Source organism: Phyllobates terribilis, unplaced genomic scaffold (genome assembly GCF_046119375.1).
Source record: "Phyllobates terribilis strain yellow unplaced genomic scaffold, ASM4611937v1 Scaffold_4__5_contigs__length_816908805, whole genome shotgun sequence".
Classification (NCBI taxonomy): domain Eukaryota; kingdom Metazoa; phylum Chordata; class Amphibia; order Anura; family Dendrobatidae; genus Phyllobates; species Phyllobates terribilis.
In genome coordinates, this window is record NW_027362764.1 from 70536652 (window position 1) to 70563573 (window position 26922).

Here is a 26922-nt window from a genome sequence, read left to right on the forward strand (position 1 = left end):
TGAACTCTTTGCATCTTTTGCAAGGTAGCAATAACTTACAAGAAAGCTCACTTTAATAGTTTAGGAAATTCTCCCATCTTTATTTTAGAAGCACTATTCTTCACAATTTGTAGCCTGAAAATCTATTTCCAGCATTCACCCCTGCGTGTAGCATCTGGCCAGTGGAGAGCCGCACATTCCCTCTCATTTTCACACATTAGAGATTTCGCTGCTGATAGTTCACCCTGCTGTTTAATGAAGCACATTAGATGCCTAACAAGGGTGCATTTCTATAAAGCCTTATGGTACAAACAGTTGGCTAAATGCTTGTAGCTGATTAATTCAGTTTTATGAAATTTATCATAAAAAATATTTTTCCTGCATTTATCCACGTACAAGAGAATAAAAACTGAATGTATCTTTCAAACAGAATTTACTTTTAATACCCAGTTCATACTTTTTTTTGGTGCAGTTCATATCTGGTTTATTTGTATCTAAAAATAGCAACAGATCCATCCTGTCTCTCCTGGAAGAGAGGTGGAACCTTGAAGCTATTGGTCTGGATGAGCAGTTTTAATGCAGCACGGACAAGTGGCACTGATGCAGCATCTAGTTAGATGTCACGGGGGTACCGCGACAGAGAGTGGTCTCCTCTAGTTCAGGGGTCGGAAGATCATGGCATCCTGCTACACATGCACCTGCACCGGATGGATCTGCTTTGCCTTCCAGGAACCTGTGCAGATTTCCTTTGCTCTGGTGTTGCAAGGGTTAAGCTGTGCAGATTTCACTTGCTCTGTTGTTGCAAGGTTTAAACTGTTCTGTTTGTCTCCTAGAGCTTTCTATCCTGAGTGGTCTCAGCTGTTTGTAGTTCTCTACTGCCCTCTGGTATAAATACTCACCTCTTTGCTTTAGTAGCTGCCAGTGATAGCTTGCTATACTTTGGAGTTGGTTTTAGAGTTGTGAGCAGTGGATTGAGAAGTCTTTTTGGAGTCATCTCTTGAGATTGCTGTTTGGAAGTTTGTTTGATGTTATCCTTCTCCTTATCTTCCTGTTTTGTTTATCTCACCCTTCCTTTCCCATTATATACCATTCCTTAGTCTGGGTGCGCTGAGAGTGATTGCTGTTTTCTTTACCCTTTTCTGTCTCCCTTTATGTCTTTATTATAGAGCAGGACTAGTGTTCCGGGTGCCCAACGCACTAGCCAGGGCCGTGCTTAGGGCTAGACAGGGATTAGGAAAGTGATTGCCGCACTGGGTGAAATAACCATCTAGGGACGTCATGGAGCTGAGGGTTGCGCAGGACAAGATTCAGGGGTGCCCCTTTAATCTTTCCTTAGTCACAGTACTTCCCTTCCCATCCGTCCCACCTTGAGACTTCTGGCTCTTTAGTGGAGCATGACATTAGAACAGTGGTGGCAGATTTGGCGAGATGGAACAATGGCAACTGGAGAAGCTGACCTGGAACAAAGGCAGCAAAGTTGGAACAGCATTGTAGCAGATTTGACCACAAGGAATTGATGGTCCACCCTTAGGACAGGTGCAGATGACGGTATTTTTGGTCCGAGTGCGATCCGTCAAATCATCGGATTGCACTCGGACCAATGTTATGCTATGGAGGCATGCACATGTCCAAGGAGAAAATCTCTGCAGTGCCGAGTTTGATGTGATATTTGGATCGCATTCGGCACAGTAAGTCGATGAGTGAGTGGAAACCATCAGACTGCGTTTCGGATGACATCTGAGTGCAGTCAATTTCTATGGACTGATACAATGGAGAAGGAGGAGTAATTTTTCTCTCCATCTTCTCCTCATCCGAGAGAATCGGATCAAACTCTGATCAGAGTGTGATTTGCATAATCGGACCGATTCTTTTGGATGAGAGAATATGTGCTGGTGTGCACCCAACCTTAGGATAGGCCATTAACATCAATTTGGTGAAGGTCTAATAGTCCCTTTAATCCATTTAGTAACCCATACATTACCCCTTAGCAACAATTGCCATACATTTGTATTGTCCACATGCTACCACTTTATGTATCAGGCTCAGGAGCTGAGGCTGCATCATGCAGCGCGGGTAATGGCTGTATTACTTAGCACACAACAATAACTAATGCAGTCGTAGATAGCTCTGGTCTAATCCATTCAACCTCTTAAATATTGCTGTCAAGCCTGATAACGGCATTTAAAAACTTTTCAACCTTCCACCTTTTCCAAAAAATAAATAGTGAAATATGAAAATCATCACATTTGATATTGCAGTATGCGTAATTGTTAAAACTAATAAAATATAAAAATATTTATCCCATAAGTTGAACACCAAAATGTAAAAAAAAAAAATCAAACTCTTGAATTGGTGTTTTTTTTTGCAACAGTTCCGTAAAACTATGTAATAAAAAGCAACAAAGCTTCATATGTACTTCAAAATGGCATCGATAAAAACAACAACTTAATGCTCAAAAAACAAGCTCTCGCAATAGAATCGATAGAAGAATAAAAAGTTATGGGTCTCAGAAAATGACTACACAAACATTTTTTTTTCTTTACAAAGTTAACATTTTTTTTAACTATTAAAATGTATATAAAAAAAATATTTGGGATGGGATTGCTGTAATTATACTAACCTAAACAACCATGCTGCACAACTGAACATCGTAAACAGGCAACCCAAAAAACAATGTCGAACTTGTTTTTTTCACCATTTTACCGTATTTGGTAATTTTTTTCAGTTTTTCTTTCAGTACATTATATGGTAAAGTGAATGGTGTCATTCCAAACTACAAGTCGTCCTGCAGAAAACAAGTCCTTATAAAGCTTTGTCGAAAAATATAAAAGTCATGGCTCTTAGCATGGTGTTGAAAATAAATGAGCGCAAATACGAAAAATCATCATTAAGGTGTTAAAGTTAACATACTTTTACCAAAATATAATTTAAATAAAAAAAGGAAACAATCTCATATAGTTACACTGATATGCAAAAATTTAAGTCAGGTGTGGAAAAAATGTTGCAAAGTAAGAATGCTTTCAAAAAAAGAATAGTTCATTTTTTTTCAATTAATAAAATATGAAGTGAATGAACAAAAGAGAAAAAAATCTAAATCAAATTAATATTTTGGCTTGACCCCTCTTTGCCTTCAAAACAGAGTTAATTCTTCTTAGTATAATTGTCACTTGTACGCAGTTTTTGAAGGAACTCAGCAGGGAGGTTGTTCCAAACATATTGGAGGACCAACCACAGATATTCAGTGGATGTCACTTGCACAAATCCTTCTGTCTCTTCATATAATCACAGACATACAGGATTATGTGAGATCAGGACTCTGTGGGGGCCGGATCATCACTTCCAGGACTCCTTGTTCTTCTTTACTCTGAAGATGGTTCTTAATAGCATTGGCTAGATGTTTGGAGTCGTCGTTCTTCTCCAGAATAAATTTGGGGCCAATCAGGTGCCTCAACCTTGGCGTGGCCAAGAACTTACTGTATCATTATGGATTCTCAATTTGCATACTGCGCAAAGTACATTGAGCTCAATCAGCGGACAGACACTGCAGCTGCACTCACATAATCTTATTGTGGCTCTCATCGCTGGCTCCTGTCTTCAGTACAGTGCCAAGCGGTGGCTGCAGACAGGAGTCAGCGATGAGAGCCACAATGGCAAACTGAATGTGGTTGCAGTGTCCATGTGGTGGTGCAGGTTGAGTTCAGCGCTGTCAATCAAGATATGATAATCAGCGACTCTGCACTTCTGCATGGACATTGTAGTAGCACTCACATCATGTACTTGTCAACTCTCATCGCTGGCTCCTGTCTACAGAACAGTACCAAGTGGTGGCTGCAGACAGGAGCCAGTGATGAAAGCCCATAATTACACTATGTGAGCCCGACTGCAGTGTTCGTGCACCTTTGCACTGACTCTGCAGTCACTCTCATATTGTGTGATTGCTGGCTCTGCACTAAAACCCCCTCATTTCCATACAAACTAAATTGATTTTTTTTACGGCAACTAAAATCTATACTTGAAGTATGATTTTTATAGAGGCTAAGTCCCATACATACCCATACTAGTGGTTTAATTAGCATCTTGGGGGTAACAGACTTCCTTTAAACATCCATATCCATCATTGGGTACAGCTGCATTGTTTAATGGGTGCATGATGTAGTTTGAAAACTTCTCAACCTGAGGGTTAGGTCGCCACAAAGGTACTGCATCTCACCCAGAGGTGTGGTACCTCACTCCTAGGTAAGGAAGGCGTACTGCCCGGGACCCTAACACCTGCATCCAATACTACACTACTCCAGACCAGCAGGAGGGGCAAGATGCGTCGCGCTTCCTGCTGAGCCCTGTCCCTGGTTGGAGTGGGGGGAACCATGTAGTGGGTGTGGGTGGAGGAAGAAGTTCAGGGGAGCACTTGTTAGGAGTAGTATAAAGAGGGAAGCCATCTTGGGTGTGTGGAGAGTTCAGCCAGTCAGTCAGAGGAGGACAGTGAGAGGAGCAGGAGCTCTGTAGGAGTTCTGCTCAGGAGGAGGGCCTGGCCAGAGAGGCCCAGGACAGACTGAGGAGGAGAGGAGCAGGAGAAAGGCTCCAGGAACGTGGAAGGGACCCTAGGGGTACGGGAAGTGCTGGAGGCCACCCGTACGCCCGAATCTGCCAGGCAGTGGAGGGGTCAGGTCGCACAGAGGGGACCGGTCCCTAAACTAGCAGAGTTCTTTAAGCCTCAACTAGGAACCCGGAGGCTGAAGTATTTCAGGTACTGCAGCCACAAGCCACATCTGTCTCACCAAGAAGGTAGCCATAGAGGACCCAGGGGACAGAGAAGATGTCGCCCGACAAGGTCCGCGGTCACTGGATTGGGACACTAGGTGTGAGGTGCAGGGAGACGGCCAGAAGGAACACACAGAAGGGGGTCCCGCTATGTACTCTCGAGGTACCTGAGGGTTGGCTGAACCCCTCCCTGAGTAAGTACAGGATGACGTGGGAGGTTACCCTGGCCCTGGTAACTTGGAGTCTGAAAATCATGAGTAAAACCCTGAAGACTGCACCCCACCTCTGTCAGTTATTGCTGCTGCGCCATCACTCCCTGCACTACACTGCACCACGAGTGCTACTTCATAACAACAACATCTCCACTGCCCTGGAGCTAAGCTCTACCTGTGGAGAGCTAAACCAACTCTGCTGCACTAACAACAGCTCCAGAGGACCTGCTCCGCAACGGCAGCTCTCTCTAGTAGCATACCACAGGTGGCGTCACAAACTGTATATAAAAACTATAAATCCCCTGTAAATGTCCACTTTTGATTGACCGCCCTGGGTCACGGACCAGGTCACCACCACTGTGACATCTCCCCTAGCAACAACCAGCCCGGCACCGAGTACCCCACGGCCCAGGGGGCGCGTCAGAAGGTGTCTAAATAATTACCACCTTACATTGTTCAAATAATACCACAATTCAATAACGTACATAATAATATACATAGTATTGACATAATGTTGCTTAAATTTCCATTAATTGGACAACGACTTCTAAAATACAACAAGACCCCATGTAAAATAAAAACACAATATACTGACCTCCCGGACTTGTGGTGTCGGTGCTGCATCTCCCACTGCTTGCATGTCATTGATATGTCACATGAGTGCTGCAGCTCATCATCTGATTGGTCTGATTTCCTGCTGATATTAATGACCTTCTCTAAATAAATAGGACCACCCACTGGACTCCTAAGCGCAGAATGAGCACATATTTAGAGCAACATATTATACTGAATCTTTTCAATTTCTTTTGCTTTATATTCTGTGTGTGGATAAAATTTCATTTTGATTGTTACTGGTTTCCTTTACGATTTTGATTATCACAAGGGTGTTTTATAGCAGTCCTTCAAAAGTGTCAGAAAATCTTATGGGACTGCACAGGTCCCTCACTGTGAATGTTGCATTAAAGCGCACCTTTCAGCAGGATTGTGCACAGTAAACAACATACACTGTCAGGTGGGCGCTGTTACACTGATTAATATGATACCTTGGTTGATTAAATCCATCCTGTGGTTCTTTTATAATCTTTATTTTCAGTTTTCAGTTAATGAGATGCTCGTGCTTTGGGGCGGACTTTGGGGAGGGGCTTTATGTGGTGCTCTGCTTATGTATTCCTATGTCTGCCTTCTGACTGGTCACAGACCTTCAGTGACCTGCCTACTATTTTCAATACTACCTGTGTAATTGTGTTCCAAACCTGAAATTTACATGCAGCAAAATGGCCCCGCCGCCTCTGCATGTGCAGTAGTAGCTCTCATTTGCTGATAGATGCTACTGCGCAAGTGCGTCCGGCAGCACCATATTGCTGCAGGCAATATATCATTTTCCTCCAGCAAATTGGTGCCCGCGCATGCACAGTAGCATCTAACGCTTGTCGATAGATGCTACTGCGCAAGCGCCGCTAGCGGAGCCATTTTGCTGGAGGAAAAAGAAATTTACCTGCAGCAATATGGCGCAGTAGTATCTCTCAGTTGCCGAGATAAGGTACTGCACATGCGCGACCGGCAGCGCCATATTGCTGCAGGCAAATTTCGGGTTTGGAACACAATTACACAGGCAGCATTTAAAATAGTAGGCAGGTCACTGAAGGCGCAGTGACCAGTCAGAAGGCAGACATAGGAATACATAAGCAGAGCAGCAGTTAAAGCCCCTCCCCAAAGACCGCCCCGAAGCACGAGCATCTCATTAACTGAAAACTGAAAAAAAAATTATGAAACAACCACAGGATGGATTTCATCAATCAAGGTATCATATAAATCAGTGTATTGGCGCCCACCTGACAGTCTATGTGGTTTACTAAGCACAATCCTGCTGACAGGTGCACTTTAAAGGCAATGTCAGCAGAATTTCACACCCCAAACTGTATGAGCATGTAGGTCTTTCAAAGACAAGGCCAGCAATACCTTTATATGTCCAGCTCCCTTACTGAGAAATCAGTTTGAATTGATATGTAAATGAGGCTAAAGGACTAATGTAGATCTGAAGCCTTAGTCACTGAAGTCACACAACAAAGAGGCTGTCAGTCAATCAGGAGGAGGCGGCACTGGGCGGGATAGAGATCTGGAGTGACAGAGGCTTCAGATCTATAAGTAGCTCTTAAGCCTCATTTGCATATAATTGTAAATGTTGATTTCTCAGTAGCGGAGGAACGGACTGGCCAAGTAAAGGTATTGCTGGACTTGTCTGTGAAAGAGCTACATGTGCATATAAATAGTTTAAGGGGTAAAATCCTGCTGACAGATTTCCTTTAATACAAGTTGTACTTGGATATTTAATGATAAATTACAGTACAAGATTTTTTTTCAGCCAAGTAATAGTTTTGTCTGTTTTATTTTAGCTACACTGATGGTTGTCAATGGCTCTGTGTTTTGCATTCCCTCAAACACCTGGGTGTCTATTGAAAAGCGATGTGATGGATCAGCAGATTGCAGTAACCTTATTGACGAGTCCGGCTGTTCAGGTACTAAGGTTAAATTACAATATACAGTAATACATACAAATAAATTCCTTTAAAAGTGAACTTGTCAGCACATTGGAATTAATGGCTTGGCTGTATAGCTGCTTGTCCCCTAATAAAAATAATAACTTTTGTGTAGAGATCCGATGTGCTTTTGGAACAACCACTATTTTGGTGCCATTGATGGATCCTTAAGACTGTAGAGCTAGTGATACCTAGAAAACAAGAGAGAATGCTATAGCGGTCAAATATCTGGAACCTAAGATAAAAACAAAATTAGCAAATTCCCTGTAGTAAAGAAATGAATAGTTCTAGTGCATGTAAATAACATAGTATTGATAAAAAAAAAAACGTAAAAGACATCCCACCACGACAGGGCGACCCCCAATCGAGACGGTACCTGACTCTTGTAGTTCACCTCACTATGTGTCAGCAAAAAAATAGATAAGGTCAAAGTAAGACCTGGGTCCCAACCTGCCTGTGGACAGCTATATAAATCAAGTGAACAGCCCAAAAAAAGAGGAACCAAACCCCTGTTTGTACAAAGTACCAGAAACTAAACCAAACCCCCCAAAAAAGTTTGGTGGTCAAATGTGTGGTTATGCCACTACCCCTTTTACTATGGGGATGCTATATATGTTTGAGATGGAAATACTCCGTCACAGGCCAAACGAATGCTGAAAACCAGAAGATAAACTTTCAGAATTTAGTTTGTAGGATTTTCTGTATAAATTTTGTAGGAATCACAGGGGTGTAATTTCTTTCTGATTTCTTCTATTTTTGACTTGGAGCCGGCTGATGGGTAGAGCTTACCATCTTCGTCTCCTACTAGAGACTTAGCACGGGATGAGGGCAGTCACTGCTAGAAACGAGTGAGGCGGAGAAAGAATCATGGCTGTTTTCTTGGGACACATGTCGATTTAGGTGAACATCCGAAGTCATGATGTCTTTTTAAGGATTACTTAGCTCTCTTGGATACAGCCACAGTTTACGGATCCATGTTGTGAGCCCATACTACTCTTGAGGCATCTCATATTAAAATGATTGCCCCACAACTAACATTTCCATCTATTCACAGTTTGCTGATGGAGATAAATGTCTGATCTCTGTAGGCCCTATCAACTGCTAAATCAGCAGCCCCATCGCTTCCCCTCCACCCCCAGTTCTTCATCAGTTCAACAGCCAAATTTGATAATTTCTGTAAACCCTATGGACATTAATTAGAGCGGCATGCTTGATCGCCTCTCTCATTAACTATTCTTCAATTCAATTATGCATTGGCTGGAGACCTACGTACTAATGATTGCATTTATTTCAATGGTCGGGTCCTAAATAATCAGACTGTAGATAGGTAATAAAGGTCCATTGTGATTTAACACCTCCTACATTATCCCTAATTATGGGGGTACTGTATTCTTCACTGAAGGGCCCGCTTCTAAGAGAGCATACCAGACTCTACATACAGTAAGTGTCCTGGTTCCATTGAACACCAAGTATAAATTTATACATTGTATACCATTTTGATATTTTCCAGAATGTCCGAATAAATACTGCAGAAATGGTGGAAAATGTATTCTAGAAAAGAAAGTTCCATTATGCAGGTAATGGTCATATCAACATTCATGGCTTTTATTGCCGAATTACCATATACTGTACCCAAAGTATATACTGTATGTTGTCGGTCTGGCCAAATCGAGCCTGGCTCGATATGCTATTGCTTATCCGTGCTACTGATAGTAAAAATTTAGTGATATTCAAACAAATAAACCACAAATACTGTTTTTTTTCTTGGTTTCAAGGAGTGTATCCAGCAAGAATTATGGGGTGAATTTTAATTAATTAAAAACAACCTTTTATTTGAAAAAAATATTTAAAAATATTCATGATGGTTAAAAAAAAATATGTACACGTACGCCTTTCGAATTCAATGTTCTTAATCATAGTATAGCATAGTACCCTCATTCACTGGGGTTGTTTTATATAGCAAATATTTACCTGTATTGAAGAATCTCCATTACATTTCCTGTCCAGGGGTAGTCGTTGAAAAAGGGAAAGATACTGAGCTTAAGGATGTATAGTTGCCTATATTGTGATTCAAGATTTTAATGTAAAACTTTTTACAGTAAATGAGTCCAGTACTCGTTGAAAAGCCTGCAAGTGTTGCTTTTCCCACCAGCTCACAGTAGAAAGTCTAGGAGTGCCGTTCCCCCGCCCACTCACCAAAGAAAAACTGAGAGTGCCTCTTTCCTGCCCACTCACAGGAGAAAGCATGTGAATGCTACTTCCTCCACCCACTCAGAAAAATAGCCTGTGCATGCTGCTTAGCCTATCCACTCACAAGAGAATGCCTACAAGTGCTGCTTCCCCTACAAGTGCTGCTTCCCCGCCAACTCATAAGAAGACCCTGTGAACCCTTCTTTCATTTACTTATAACCATGAGTCCTGCTTGTCCCCCCTTAAACACGCAGCTTTTCACACCTTTTATTGTATGAGTTTGACAGTAATGACTGTCCAATCACTGTGTGTGAGCAGTGAACGCAGAACTCACAGGCTTTCTGTATGAGTCTTGAAATCCTTCATCTACAGATGTGTCCTTCCTTACCATTCCTCAATATATCCTAAAATGTGAGGCACTAGATGACTACCTTTGAAAAAAAAACATGATTTTGTGATACTTGATCAGGAGATGTGTATGCTAGCTATTTAGATATGTATGTGTGGCCACCTAGTGGTTGTAATGTAAGTTGCAGTCTGCCAAGGGATTTTTCAGGCATGCCTTTTGCTAAAGCTAGGCTAAAGGTGGACAGATCACTACTTACATGAAATAGCTGAACCTCAGTGCCTACTACTCCGTCATCTGTTACCCTTGTATGTGAGACTTGACAGAATTGCTTTATTTTTGCAGTAGAACATAAAAATAAGCATTTCTCAACAACATGCATTAATTCATTAGCTCGATGAAAAAAACACAGCGTTTAGCTGCAGATATCACATTTGCTCCTGCACATGACAGTCCACGTTTCCGAATCTCAACATTTTTATGATATTTTACAACCTACTTTTTCCCCCCGCAGTGTAGTCATTAATCACTCGGCAATAGCCTGTCTGAGATGCTATATGTGATTTCATGGACCTGATTCCTAAGATCCCAGGTGGAAATTTTAGCAGTTATGGAATTGAACATATCATCTCTCCGAAGAACAGAACTCAAATAGATTACTTAGTAGACAATCATCAATGCATTCAGTCTGCGAGATAATTCACAGTTTTTCCATAATAATCCTCTCCAGAATATAATGTAACACTACGGACGAGTATGAAAATTGTATGAGGTACAGAGCAATGTGCATTGATTTATTAAACTAATCCGTGGCCATTATGACAGTTATGTGATATAGAAAACATGGGCCTGTTGTGCGCCGGCTGCAGACTCTGCTGCATGATCTGAATGTTCTCCTAGATATTAATAATGTTCCACAGTTTAGGAGCATTATACAGCAATTCAGTAAATTAGAAAGCGTGTTCTGTCACTTTTTCTTATTTTCAGCAGTAAAGGAGTAAACTGTTCTGAATATAAGCCAGGATTATCCTTACTATACAGCAGACTTCAGCTTCAAGGATATATAAAATGGAACTTTAAGGGTTTTTTCCAGTTTAGAAAATGTGCAAGTTGCCTCTTCAGAGAGGAAAAGGACAGGAACTCTAGTGCCACCTACTGGAAACAACAAGCCTAAAAGTCAATATCGACCCTCTAATGAGCCTTGCCATAAGACTTTGGATGAAAGATAAACCAGATACTCTATTTGCAGACACGTGTTTCAGGGTGTTTACTCTTCATCAGTGTAAAGCAGGAGGTCTGATTTGGCTGAATGAGAGGTCTCTGACTCCTGTCTAAGGGGTAACTTCTCTAGATATGGAGAGTGACATGCTAGTGTAATGGGACTTATAGGCCTTGCAATGCTCTTCCATCCTAAGTCATGTGACAAGGTTTGTTAAAGTGTCAATATTAACTTTTTGGAATATTACTTCTAGTAGGTGGCACTAGAGTTCCTGTCCACGTCCTCTTTGAAGGGGCAATTTGCATATTTAATTTCCCAGAGGAACATTTCATGTCCTACATGTCTCCTTACACTGGCATGTCAGGGATGTCTCTCTCCACAAGGAGAGACATATCCCTTTAGATTCCAGTTTAGAAATACATTTTCAAACTCCTAATAATGCAGTTATTTGTTAAAAAAAAAATTACCAGCTAAGCATGACTTACTCCTTGATGCCCCTGCCACCCCACCAGGATGGTGGTTTCGACATCACATCTAAAACATGTGACTTCTGCACTCAATCACTGGATTCGTCTTGTGCTATCTACTTTGGGATGTTTGCTGAGGGCAGTGATTGTCTGCAGCAGTCATGTGTTGTAGATGTGACATCCTAACCTTAGCTCTATGAACAAAGAACTCCAGGAAATATCTGGAAGGTAGCACTGGTACAGCAAAGGCATCAACATTACCAAAACTATTTATAATACTGATTACAGACTCTCTATATGCAGTATAATTTTTGCTTGGGATCTGATAGGTCAATGCAGCCTAGAATTACGGTATTTTACTGAAATTCATAAGACCGGAATCAGTAGAAAGAGAAGAGAACTTTATTTACCAGTCCCTGAAAGAATTTAGTGGTCCTTCAAGTTACAATATTAAATGGGTGTCTTCCACCTGAAATTACATGATCTTTCAATGTGTTTGACATATAGATATATACAGATTTCAAATAAACTTATATTTCCAAAGTTGCACTGATATCCCAGATTTATTGACTGTCCCAGGTTCTATGGCAGCACCACTTATAACTTGTGCCCGGTACAGGAGAGAGTTTCCTGTGCTACATTGTCATAAAGCTGTGTGTTTGGAGGGGGGCTAACTAAGTTTATTTCAATAGCCAACCTTCTTCTCTGCCAAAGACCAGTGGTCCCCAAGCATTCTTACCACAAGTGGCACATTAAGCTCTGAAAGATGGTTGTGAGCCTAAACCAGTCCCTCACCCCCAATAGTGAATCCCATAGCCCTCATATTACTAATATAGCAGCCACAGCTTCCTCCACAAAAGACCCACCTAGACCTTGCGCCACCCTCTCTTCAAGGCAGTATACTTACATCCAAGGGTTCAAACTCTACCCACATTTGGTATTCTTGCATCTAGCTCTACCACCACACTATTACATCCAGCTTCAAACACCCCCTATCTCCAGCTTACCATATTTGTCTTCTCTCCTTGACAGTTTATGTATCTCCATCTAGATCTACTCTTCTATGTAGGGCCACTTACAAAACTCACCATCTGGAGACCTCTCCATAGCTGTTTGCCATACCTGGTGGTAATGCACCAAGCTGGAAGATAACCATGAGCCAAACATCACGGGCCCGTGAGCCACAGGTTATGACACTTAGCATTGACAGACAAGGGGTTGGCTAGCTATTCATATAAGCAATCACCCAGCCCAGGTATAAATATTGTAAGTAGAAACCAGAACTCTATGAAAAACTACTGTGGAAAAATTGTCATACCGAGATAAGAAAATTGGAGATCAAAGAAAAATAATCAGCAAATTTGTTTAGAATTTCTGAAAATTAGTGGATTACTTACTTACTCACTTAGCCCCTCACCTATCACTGCAGGCTTAGCTCCATGCTGGACCTCCTCTGGCTTTCTACGTCTCCACAACAATGCCAGTCTCTTATTCACTCTTCGCCAGCCCTACTAGGTCTTGATATACATTCTCACATGATGACGCGAGTCACTCCACATGACTGTGTGGGGTAACGCATGTTTTGACGTCGAAATGTGCCTTGAGGCATAGCTGATGTTGGAAGCATCATCAAAGAGAAGGAGAGATCAGCGCTGGAGCGCAGCAGGGCCCCAAGAAGCCAGTAGAAGACTAGCAGGCAGCTGTGGCATCAGGGACAGGTGAAGGGCTAGGCAAATATGACATTTTATTGTTTTTAAGCAGTTCCCGGCCCATGCATTTCTTATGCTTTGGAGTTGAAATACCTCAAAGCATAATAAACAACTTTCAACTTAACAAACTGTTAGAACCTTGCTCTTAGGTTTTTTCTATTGCTGGTCACATGACCTTGTTGGCCTATTTAGTCCTGCTCCGCCCTTCTGGCTTTGCTGGACTTCATTGTATTACTACTCTTTAGCTAGCCTGTGCTCAGTATCTAACTCTGTTAGTTTGCTTGGTCTTCGGACCTCTGTGTTCTATATATTTTGTTTGTTCGTCTGTCTGCTACTATTTCTGTTAGGAGGTGTCCATTTTGCTCCCAGTCCCTAGTACTTGTAGGGATTCCTTCCCCACATCTATAGGTCTCCGTACAGACTAGCTGAGGACTTTAGCAGGTCTGATCGCAGGATCAGGTTCCCTGTTACATCGTAGGGATCAAGCTGAGTTCTATCGTAGGGACAGATCTCCTCTCTTTCCTTAGCTCTGGTAGCAGAACATAACAGTAAGTCCAGCCTGCAAATTCTCTAAGGAAAGATTTTTCTGTTCCATCATGGTGTCGGTTCTGGATTTGGCTAAACGCCTGCAGGAACTCTCTCTGGAGGTGGCCGAACTCCATCAGCACGTGAGTAACTGTCCTGGAGCACATTTCCTGGAGCCATAAATGTTATGACAAGTGTTGTAACGGACGTATTGCAGCTGTGGATAGGGGGGAATTGCCTGTTCCTATTCAGGATTTTTGGAGAGTTTTTTCTGAGAAGGAATCGCAGGTTTTGCCTCCCCATAGAGACTATGATTGTACTATTGAATTTGTCCCTGGAGCGACTCTTCCTAAAAGTCGTTTATTTACCCTTACTATTCCTGAGAGAAAGGCCTTGGAGGAATACATACAGACTAGCTTGGCCGCCGGTCACATTAGGCCCTCTAAGTCTCCTGTGGCGGTTGGATTTTTTTTTGTAAAAAAAAAGGACGGCGGTTTACGTCCTTGTCTGGATTTTCGTGAGATTAACAAAATTACTGTACGCAATCCTTACCCACTGCCATTGATTCCTGATTTATTTAACCAGTTAGTGGGGGCCAAGTGGTTCTCTAAAATTGACCTTCGGGGGGCATACAATCTGTTGCGCATGAAGGAGGGTGACGAATGGAAGACTGCTTTTAATACTCCTGTGGGTCATTTTGAGAATTTGGTTATGCCTTTTGGTCTTACTAATGCTCCTGCATTTTTTCAGAATCTTATTAATGACATCCTTAGACCTTTGATCGGCAAAAATGTGGTTGTGTATTTGGATGACATTTTGATTTATTCGCCGGATCTGGAATCTCATTGGCGGAGCGTACGTGAGGTATTACAGTTATTAATTGACAATTCGCTTTTTGCTAAGCTGGAGAAATGTGAGTTCGCTGTACAGAGAATTAGTTTTTTGGGCTACATTATCTCCAGCGAAGGTTTTGAGATGGACCCGGTGAAAGTTCAAGCTGTGCAGGAATGGCCTAGGCCTATTGGTTTGAAATCGATACAGAGGTTTTTGGGTTTCGCCAATTATTATAGAAAATTCATTAAAAATTTTTCTATTATTGTCAAACCTCTGACCGATCTCACCAGGAAAGGTGCTGATGCGGTTCAGTGGACTGCTGAGGCCATTGAAGCTTTTGTGTATCTCAAGGAGAGGTTCACCTCTGCTCCCATCCTTATGCAGCCTGATGTGACTAAGCCGTTTTTGGTTGAGGTTGATGCTTCCTCTGTGGGGGTTGGCGCAGTATTGTCTCAGGATAACGGGGATGGAGTACATCCCTGTGCCTTTTTTTCAAAAAAATTTTCGGAGACTGAACTGAATTACGATATTGGTAATCGGGAATTATTGGCTATTAAACTCGCATTTGAACACTGGCGCCACCTCTTGGAAGGTGCTGAATTTCCCGTTCAGGTTTTTACGGATCATAAAAATCTGACATATCTTGATGCTGCCAAGCGCCTGAATGCCCGTCAGGCTAGGTGGGCACTGTTTTTCTCGCTGTTTAATTTTTCCGTTACTTACATCCCAGGTACTAAGAATGTTAAGGCGGATGCCTTGTCTCGCAGTTTTTCTCCCATAGTCGGTGCTGAGAAAGAGGAGAACATTTTACAAGAAGGTGTTGTGATAGCTGCTTTTGACTCCGTTTTGGAAGATGAGATTCTTAAAGCACAGGAGAATGCCCCATCTAACACTCCCCATGGGAGGTTGTTTGTGCCTGGGACCTTTAGGAGAGATTTGTTTGTTGAGTGTCACGAATCTCGGTTGGCAGGTCATCCCGGAATCTCTGAGACCAAGAGACTGGTGGGTCGCAGTTTTTGGTGGCCTGGATGGCAGAAGGAAGTCATTAAGTGGGTGCGTCAATGTACTATATGTGCTAGATCTAAGTCCTCACATACTCCTGCTGCGGGGTTACTTTGCCCTCTGGAGGTTCCCAGTGCTCCTTGGACACATTTGGCTATGGACTTTATAACTGACCTTCCCCCCTCTGAGGGTTTTACTGTCATCTGGGTGGTCGTGGACCGTTTTAGCAAGATGTGTCACTTGGTTCCCTTCGTCAAACTGCCCTGCGCTAAGACTCTCGCTAAGGCCTTTGTCAAGGAAATTGTCAGACTTCATGGCGTTCCTACTGACATTGTTTCTGATAGGGGACCTCAGTTCGTGGCTCGTTTTTGGCGCGCCTTTTGTGACAGGTTGGGAGTTCATTTGTCGTTCTCATCCGGATATCATCCTGAATCTAATGGCCAGACAGAAAGGAAAAACCAGGATGTTGAGCAGTTCTTGCGTTGTTTTGTGGCAGACAATCAAGAGGGGTGGTCTGAGTTTCTGCCACTTGCTGAATTTGCTCTGAACAATCATACATCTTCTTCTGCTGGTTGTTCGCCTTTTTTTTGTTGTTCTGGGAGACATCCGTCGTTTGGGTCGTTCTCCAAGTTGGTATCTGCCGTGCCTGAGGAGGAGAATTTTTCCGGCGATTTGGAGAGAGTTTGGACGGATGTGCGTGGTAATCTTCAGGAGGCTAACAGAAAATCTAAAGACTACTTTGATAGGAAACGACAGGAGGTTTTGTTCGCTGTTGGTGACATGGTTTGGTTGTCCTCTAGGAATCTGCGGTTGAGGATTCCTTCTAAGAAATTGGGTCCCAAGTTTGTAGGGCCCTTTAAGGTGCTTCAGGTTGTCAACCAATCTGCTGTTAGGTTGGAGGTTCCTACCTCCTGGAGAATTAATCCGGTGTTTCATGTCTCTCTGTTGAAAAAAGCTGTTATGTCGGATTGTGACGCCTCTGCCTCTGTTCCTCCAGTGGTGGAGGACGGGGAATATGAAATTTCTCGCATCCTTAATTCTAGACGGTATAGAGGTAGTTTGCAGTATCTCGTGGCCTGGAAAGGTTTCGGACCCGAGGATAACTCATGGGTGAGGTCGGATGATGTTTCCGCGTCCAGACTTATCAGAGCGTTTCACAGGAGATTTCCTGATAAGCCTGGTCCTAGGGGATCCGGAGGATCCTCTTAGAAGGGGGGGTACTGTTAGAACCTTGCTCTTAGGTTTTTTCTATTGCTGGTCACATGACCTTGTTGGCCTATTTAGTCCTGCTCCGCCCTTCTGGCTTTGCTGGACTTCATTGTATTACTACTCTTTAGCTAGCCTGTGCTCAGTATCTAACTCTGTTAGTTTGCTTGGTCTTCGGACCTCTGTGTTCTATATATTTTGTTTGTTCGTCTGTCTGCTACTATTTCTGTTAGGAGGTGTCCATTTTGCTCCCAGTCCCTAGTACTTGTAGGGATTCCTTCCCCACATCTATAGGTCTCCGTACAGACTAGCTGAGGACTTTAGCAGGTCTGATCGCAGGATCAGGTTCCCTGTTACATCGTAGGGATCAAGCTGAGTTCTATCGTAGGGACAGATCTCCTCTCTTTCCTTAGCTCTGGTAGCAGAACATAACAAAAACAGCAGTCAGGGCTCATTCAATTCATATTGAATAACTTCAATGCAAATCAAATTTCCAAGGCCGCTTTTCAGTGAATCTGCTGAATTTGAATTCAAGGAAACTCACTCAGAGGCCGAGGCCGTGGGCAAGCTGAATTTTTGCCACAACAAACACCCACATCTTCTCGCCCGACCTTCCTGTCCCAATTCCTAGGGGACTGCAGCACACCACTATTGAACCCAGAGCAGTGTGAAAAGGTTGTTGGTTTGATAGCGGTAATGCTTCCAGTCACTTTGCCACCACCACCACCCTGTCTTCCACATGGTCAAGTCTCAGTAGCCGTGAGTCTGGACTGCATATTCCTCACACTGATCCTCCTTCCTCCCACCGGAGACAACTGATCCCACACTTGGACACTCCGAAGAGCTGTTCACTTTTCCATTTATAGATTCGGGCCTCTCGCCGGTCCACTTGAAGCGGGGCAAGAGGAGATCGCATGTAGCGATGCCCAAATATTTGAGCAGCCACGGTCACACGAAGGCGACTGTGGGAAAGTGTCACAAGAGGTGGACGATGATGAGACACAATTGCCAGAAAGTCAGGAGGAGGACCAGGGTGCGGAAGTGGAAGACGAGGTGGTGGATGATATAGTAACTGACCCAACCTGGCAGGAGGATATGCAGAGCGAGGACAGCAGCACACAGGGGGAGGGAGGCAGAGCACCCCAACAGGCAGGAAGAAGCAGTGTGGTGGCCGCAGACAGAAGGCAGGCAACCGTTCCCCATAACACCAACACGAAGGAAGTAGCCAGTACAACTGTTAGGTCTTACCGAGTCTGGTTGTTTTTTAAAGACTCTGCCAATAACCCCAAAAAGGCCATTTGCACCACCTGCCAGGCCAGCATCAGCAGAGGTGGCAAAACTACCAGCCTGACCACCACCAGCATGATCAGGCACATGGCAGCAAAGCACCCGACTTTGTGGGCCGAACCCCAGGGTCCAGGAACAGTGTCTGCGGGTGGCACTACTGCTTTTTCCGCTGTTGTGCATGCAAGCCAATCCCCTGTCCATGGTGCATGCCAAGATGCCTCCTGCCTTGCACCTGTCATTGCACACTCTCAAGTAGCAGCATCAGCAAGCACGTCCACATCCTTGTCCCAGCGCAGCGTTCAGTTGTCCATACCTCAGTCCTTGGAACGCAAGTGCAAATACGCAGCCAACGCCCCACAGGCCACACTACTAAATTCCCACATTTCACGACTGCTTGCGCTCGAAATGTTGCCTTTAAGGCTCGTGGAGATGGAGGCATTCCGCAACCTGATGGCGGCGGTCGTCCCTTGGTACTCGGTCCCCAGCCGCCACTATTTCTCCTGGTGTGCCGTCCCCGCATTACACAAGCACGTGTCCCAAACATTAGCCGTGCCCTCAACAACGCATTTACCGGGAAAGTCCACCTAACTATGGACACGTGGACAAGTGCTTGTGGGCAGAGAAGGTACATTTCGCTGACGGCACACTGGGTTAACATAGTGGAAGCCAGGACCCAGGCGGACCTTGGGACGGAACACGTCCTCCCGACGTCAAGGATTGCGGGCCCTAGGTGAATCAGGGTTGCCCCCACAGTCTACAGCTCCTGCACCTCATCCTCCTCAGCCTCCTCCTCCTCTTCAGCCTCCATCTCCAAAATGACCACATCAGTCACAAGCTGAAAGCACTGCAGCACTGCCTTGGCCAACCGGCAACAGACTGTGCTGAAGCTAATATGCTTAGGTGACAAACCGCACAATGCCGAAGAGTTGTGGACAGCTCTGAAAGAGCAGGCAGATCTGTGGCTCACACCGCTGAACCTACAGCCAGGCATGGTCATGTGTGACAATGGCCGGAACCTCGTGGCGGCTCTGGGGCGAGGCGAGCTCACACACGTACCATGCCTGGCTCATATGCTTAACCTCGTGGTTCAGCGGTTTCTCAAATCCTACCCAGAGCTGCCGGATCTGTTTGTTAAAGTACGCCGCCTGTGTGCTCATTTTAGAAAGTCAACTACAGCTTCCGCCGCCCTTGCCATGTTTCAGCAGCGTTTGCAGCTTCCGGCTCACAGACTGGTGTGTGGTGTCCTCACGCGTTGGAACTCTACACTGCAGATGTTGGGAAGGATTTGTGAGCAGAAGAGGGCAGTTGGTGAGTACCAGCATCAACAAGGCCGTCGGTATTCAGTTCAGACTCCACACATAAGACCTCAGGAGTGGACATGCATGTCAGACATAAGTACCATCCTCCAAAACTTTGAGGACTCTACTAAGATGGTGAGCGGCGATGACGCCATAATTAGCATCACCATCCCGCTTCTCTGTCTTCTGAAATGCTCTCTCCTCACAATCAAGGAGGATGCATTGCAGGCGGAGCACGATGAGATGGAGAAAGGAACCATACAGGGTGATTACACACAGCCCAGCCTCATCCACCAATGAGGAAGAGGAGGAGGAGGAAGAACAGGAGCTAGTTTCATGCGCTATAGACGGTACTACTTGCACAACTGTCATACCATCTGTTCAGCGTGGATGGCCTGAGGACAGAGAGGAGGGGGAGGAGGAGAGAATAGTCACTCGTCCTCTTGGTGAAGACATGGAAGTCTTGCCTGTTAGCAATCTGGCACTCATGGCTGAGTTTATGTTACGTTGCCTTTCCCATGACCCTCGCGTTCTCAAAATTTTGGGTGACAGTCATTACTGGTTGGTGACATTTCTAGACCCACGCTACAAGGAGAAGTTTATATTTCTTATTCCTGAGGCGGACAGGTCTACAAAAATGGGGCAGTACCAGAAGGCCCTGGTTGCGGAACTATTAAAAAAATTCCCATCTGAAAACGCTGGCGGCAGAGGTCATAGCTCGTTGGACAACCAAGGAGTACAGGTGAGAGAGACACAACTCCAACTTTTCAGCCCCTCCCAACGCACAAGCCCTGAGGCTCGGGGTACTCTCACAAGTAATGGAAAGTTTGGGAAGATGCTGAGGGAGTACCTTGCCGACCGTACCAACGTCTTTCGTGATTCCTCTGTGCCTTATAATTATTGGGTATCCAAGCTGGATACGTGAAATGAACTGGCTCTCTACGCCTTGGAGGTCCTAGCCTGCCCTGCCACCAGCGTTTTATCAGAGCGGGTTTTTAGTGCCGCTGGTGGGATATAACTGATAAGCGCGTCTGCCTGTCAACTGAAAATGCTGACTGGCTGGCTCTTATAAAAATGAACAAGGGCTGGATTGGGTCAGACTTCTCAACACCACTGAGTGATAGTAGCGTAACATAAACTCAAATCCAGTGTCTTTTTTTGGGAGATGTATTCCCATGCACCTCTTCACACCCACACATGGGTATACGCTTCCTGCTTTTGGCTATTGGCTCTTGTCCTCCTCCTTCTCCTCATTCTCCACCACCATATCACCAGGGTGACCGAGGTCCATGATGCAACACGCACATAATTTTTTAAAAGGTGTTTATGATGCCCTTACATTTTTATAAGGTATGTTCATGTATACCCCCCAGGGGTAAATGTTTGTCAGCCCATACACTTAGTGCATGGGCATTACAAGTATAGTAGACCCACTCCTTTCTAATGGGAACATTTTTTATGAGGCCCTCCTCCATGTCTCTTCCAAGGGGCATTGGAGTGCCTCCCAATTTTTGGCAGCCCTTGCATTCACTGCATAGGCAAACACAATGGGAGACCTACTTCCTAATAATAGAAACATTGTTTTCAGGAGGCCCTCCTCTAAGTCTCTTCAAAGGGGTATTGGGGTGCGACCAAATTTTCAAAGTCGTATTGGGGTGCGTCCAAATTTTGGGTAGCCCTGCCATTCACTGCATATGCAATAATGTATAGGAGACCCACTCTTTAGTAATGGGAACAACGAAACATAGCCGGCTGATGGCTCTCTAAGAATAGTGAGGGCCGACTGCTGGCCCTTTAAGAATAGTAAAGGCCGCCTGATGGCCCTATAAAAATAGGCTTTGTGACTTTCAGAGTCCCTCCTTCATAAATGAAACAGAATGTGTCTGATGATATCTCACACACCACATGGCCAGATAAGGTTGTAAAATGTTAAAATGACAATTCCTGGTGAATGCATTTGTCACGGTTGAAAGCAATGCAAAAGTGAAAAAACGCATCAAAAATGCTAAGTGTGAACATAGTCCAAGGTGTGGAGGAGTATTTTTGCTTTTGGTTATTTATTTTGCTTTATATACAAATCATTACCCTGGAAAGGATGTTACTTAACATATTTCCCAGGAAAATCCATTTTTTTTTAGTTTTTGTATTTTTTATTGTGAGTTCGTAAAAATGGCGTAATACCTCTGACAACGTTGTTGACAGAAGTGACCTGGGAGTCAGAAATGCTTCCAGGTGTCTTCCCCATGCTGTTCCCATGTCATTTGAGTACTGTTCCCAACAATTTGGGCAATTTTTAGGCCCTCTGCAGACCGCCGGGGGAAATCCCCCTGAAAAATGTTCGAGTTTCCAATAGACTTACATTGGGCTCGTTGCTCAGGTTGAGCACGCGAGTATTCCAATGTGCTCGACCCGAGCATCGAGCACCCGAGCATTTTAGTACTCGCCCATCACTATTCCTCAACTCTAGTCCTTTAGAGCCACCACACTAACAGATCATGTTTTCAGGATTTCCTTAGTATTGCACATTTGACATAATTATCACCTGTACAATACTAAGGAAATCCTGAAAAATGTGATCTATTGGTGGCTCATGAGGACTCAAGTTGGGGAACACTGTTCTAAAATGTCAATGTAAGCAGCTTGCATAAGATTATTCAGCTGTGGTGGCGGGAAACTGGTGCTCACACATAGCCAGACTTAGCATAGGGAAGATTAACATGGTTTATTATCATAATACCTAAACAAATTTTCCTCCTATAATAGTTCCCATTGGATGCCAAAGGAATCTATAATCAACCAAAAAAAACAGAAAAAATCTCACAAATTCAGCATATAATATCAACATATAATATTAGACTCGGAGAAAATATAAAGTCAGTGAGATTTTTTCTGGCTTTTTTTAATGGTTTATTATCATATTTACCTTCTCAGTCTCTGTATGCACAGCATTGAACCAGAACTTGTGAGTATGATGTGCCCTCTGGGCTGTGGGGTACTCGGTAGCCAGGCCGGTCGATGCTGGGGGTGTCACAGTGGTGGTGACCCGGTCCGTGACCCAGGGCGGTCAATAAAAGGGGGATTATTGAGAGGGGAAATAGTTTTTATATTTTATGTTCGTGACGCCACCTGTGGTATGCAACTATATGGAGCCGCCGCTGCGGTGCAGATCCTCTGGAGCTGATGATGACGCAGCAGAGTTGGTTCAGCTCTCCACAGGCAGAGCTTAGCTCCAGGGTAGGAAATGGTGATGTTATAGATATTGCTGTGCAGTGTAGTGCAGGGGATGGCGCAGTTAATAATCAGTCCACAACTTAATGGCGGTTTCCTCTTATCTTTACTTGCGGTGGTTAGGCAGACCGGGGCACGGGTACTAGCTGGTAGTAGAGGTCCGGGCGGCCAGGAAGCAAGTTGGGGATCCACCTTGCCAGGTGAAGTTGGTGGCCTTTCCTTTGCGCTAATCTCTTTGGCCCTGCTGCCTATAGCTGTGCTGTGGCCCTCGTCCCTGAGTAAAACTTCTTTGTGCTCACCCGTATGGCAGGCAGCTCGGGCCTTCCTGGGGTGTCGCTCCCACGTGGCGGTGCTGGGCCCTATGTGCTGCTGAGCCTCCGGGCGTCTGATGGGGCCAGGAGACCTGCAGTCTCCTGCCCTCCGGTTTCTGCTGCTGGGCCTTCAGTGCTTCACAACCTCGAACTCTGGTGTCCGGTCCTTCTACGCTCCTCTCTCTGGGGTGAGCTGCCGTGCAGCTCCACTCCCCAAGTCTTTCCTCGTCGCTGTCCTGTATTCAACTCCTCTCACTAACTCTAACTAACCTCGCCTCCAGATTCCAGTTGCTAAGGGGAGGAGCTCCCCTTGCTGGTCTGGAGCCAGGAAAGTGTTGCATGCTAGTATACCTGACTAGGGGACCCCTGCTTGCTTCCAGGCATGGCATCACCTCTTGTGAGGGAGGCAATGCCACTGTGGCAACCGGACCCCTGGGGTGCCACATATACAGATTAGGAAACACTGACAGTGCTTCCTCCTCCAGACCCCGTGAAGATGTGATCACTGCATGTACAGAGGGAGCAGGAGCAGCTGGGTACTAGGAGATCCAGTCAGATTTGCTATGCAGGCAGGAAATTGAATTTCTCATGTAACTGGAGCAAAAAAATACAAGCCTCAGTTACAGATGAGATCAGTAATAGATGCATAAATGCATTTAATATGTGAAAATCTTTTAAGAATTTATGAGGGGCACAGTGTGTAAATAAAAAAAAAGACATTTCCAGTCTGAATCACTATTTCTAGCCATCCCCACATTGATAAAAAAAAATATGTCTAATTTATAAAAATAATTTCTACCGAAAGGTAACACAAGTTAGAATGTTTTAGCGATCCTTTGTGGTTAAAAAAATGTAAAAAATAGACACGTGTTTCCTATTTTTCTTTACATTTTCCCATGATTATCCGCAAAATAAAAAAAGGAGATATACAAATGACTAAATAACTAAGTTCTATTTATCATAAAAAAGGGGGCAAAAATCATGAGAAAATCCAGACGTTAAAAGCGCTGGTATACTAAAACCTGAAAGGGTACCCTGTCAGGAACGGGGAAAAATGGCCAGGTCATGAACTGGTTAAAGTCACATACAGACACAGTGTACCTGAAACATAAAATAAACCCTCCTCATCTGGTATCCAGATGGGCAGTTTATCCTGGCACAATAGAGGGCAGTACAGGACACGTAAACATGTAGTACCGCACTGTACTGCAGAAAGGCGCTACTATGCAGCCAATTAAATACACTTCAGTACTAAAGGGAGTTTTGCCAGTAAAATATCGATACTGATTGGTTCGATTTTCCGGAGTGAATGAGTTGATCCAGAGTGATTGTGGTGCTGCGTGTGGCTACAAATTACAGTTTCCCACTTTTACAGTTTTATTTGTGAAAAATTTACTACATTGGACTTCTTACTTTGAAGTTTTTTTCGAGTTTTAAACTTTGTTTTTTAGGATTGATAGTCCAGAATATCTCATAATCAGGTACCTACCTATCGATTCCCACTGCAGCTTGATTTAAGGGATTTTACTATATGTTTTAGTTTTTTCTTAGGTCTTTAAAATCTTGGTGCATCTTGGGGGTGGGGGGGTGGAAATTCTAGGGTCAAATGAATAAAACATGGGACTTTTCCTTAAAGCGATGACTGGAGAAGTGTAAACCTCGGTTACATCATTGTCTGTGTGCTCATAGATTATAGTGTTTTCTTTTGAGGATTATGCTATGGCTCGGTGCTAGGGAGATTTAAGTGCAGCATCTTTTTGTCTGCATTTCTTTCTACTTGCAGAAATCAAAGCAGAACCCTGGGGAGGTTTATATCCCAGGAAACGAATAAAGCTTGAAGGATTTTCAATAAAAAGTTGTTTTTACTACTACACCGGTGCTCTTATTTTTTGATGTAATCCGTACAAACATGATTATACCTTCATGGAATGTCCTGCATTTTATCTACAAAGAATTTGGGACTTTTTCTTTATTATTATATATGTTTTTATTTATAATGAAAATAAAATTAAATATATAAGAAGAAATGTTTGTTTTATGTTTTAATCAGTTCATATTTTATATATTTTTTTGGTTTTCTATATTGACCCCTAATATGAGGATTTGTTTTTGCAGAACAATCTGTAGTATTTATATGTGCCGTAGGATTCTTAATTTGACTTTTTTTATTTAGCTTTTTGAGAGGTGCAATAAGCAAAAACACCAATTGTGGAATTGTGTTTAATTTTTTATTTTGTTAAATTATTTAGTAATTGAGTAGGTCGAGTCACTACGAATGGTGCGATAACCAGTGATGTGCACATTTTTTAATCTTTTTATAGTTTTTCATTATAAAGCATTTTAATGGTAAAAACGTATTTTTTTTTCCTTATTAATATTGTTTTCATATTTATAAACATTTTATGATAATTATTCTGACTTTTTATTTTAGTCCCACTTGGGAACTTGAACTTTAATGAACTTGATGAACTGTGGAAAATACATGAACGCTTCACTGAGTCGAGCACTCACATGTATGGCTGTGTTTGTCTGATAGCTATCTCATGTGTATGGCCAGTTTTAGAGGAGAAAACAAAGAAATAAGCTGAAACACGTGTTGGTATAAGTGCAATGTCTAGGTGCACAGTCACATTGTGGACATTTGACAGACAGAACCTAGGATAAAAACATAGTGCGCAAATACCCAACAGTAAGTAAGTAAATATTAATAATACATGTAAATAACATAAGGCACTTAGTTGAAATTATTTTGATCAAAAAAGCATAAAAAACACCCAACTGCTACAAGATGCACCCAATCAGGGCAGTCCCTAACTCTGTAAGTGTCCCTTGATCTCAAAATAGTTAAGAGCAGAGCTGGACCCAGACCTGACTATTTTGCACCTGCATGTGGAAAGCTATAGATAAAAGATGAACATCTCAAAAGGGGAGAGGCCATGCCCTTGTATGTACAAAGTACAAAAAACTAAAGCAAAACCAAATAAATGAGCCTGAATTCATGTTGACATGAATACAATGTTCCAGCTCATTTATTTTGTTTTGCTTTAGTTGCTTGTACTTTATACACATAGAGCCGTTCCCCCTCCCTTTTGGGTTGTACATTTTGTCTATATGGCTTTCCATGGGCAAGTGCAAAACAGTCAGGTCTGGGTCCTGCTCTACCCTAGTGTATTTTGAGGACACATAGAGAAGTGAACTACAAGAGTTAGGTACCATCTTGATTAGGTTCACCTTGTCGTGAGGGGATAGCTTTTATGCTTTTTTGATTAAAATAGTGTCAACAAAGTACCCTATGCTGTCTACCTGTAGTGTTACTTTTTATTTATTTACTTACAGCAGAGTATTTGCTCATTTTGTTTTTATATCTGGATCTGTCTCTCGGATTTATAGGGAACTTGTTTAAAAAGTTCAGAGAAGTTTCTTAATTTTGAGGAAGTTTAGCAAGGGGATCACATTTTTTTTGAGGGGGTAGTCTTCTTATAGTGAGTTTAGAAAACATCTTCTAAATTCAACTTTATGTACTACACAGTTAATCAATTTAACTAAAGTCTCGTGAACACCTCTTTGTTAGAACCTCGTACAGAGCCATAATGGCACCCGATAGCCTAAACTTACATATAGGCATGTAGCTCATTCCTTTAGATGCTGTATTATTAGGGTATTCTTGCCTATGATCATAGTTTGTAGAAGAGGATGGGGGAGATTTAGGAAACTGTCTTAAAAAGTATGTTCTGCCCTTATCAGCCAATCACAGCATAGTTTTCATTTCTCTTTCTGTTCTTGAAAAATTAAAGACGAGCTGTGATTGGTTCCT

At 43.3% G+C, this 26922-nt stretch overlaps 1 protein-coding gene across 1 annotated transcript in view; it reads left to right on the forward strand.

Annotated features, from left to right (window-relative positions):
• Window positions 1-26922, forward strand: part of MALRD1 (MAM and LDL receptor class A domain containing 1) — a 900174-nt gene that overhangs the window by 758064 nt on the left and 115188 nt on the right. The window contains exons 35-36 of the mRNA XM_073677476.1: window positions 7343-7465; window positions 8997-9063. Coding sequence (XP_073533577.1) covers window positions 7343-7465; window positions 8997-9063 — 190 coding nt within the window. The remainder of the gene's footprint in view (window positions 1-7342; window positions 7466-8996; window positions 9064-26922) is intronic.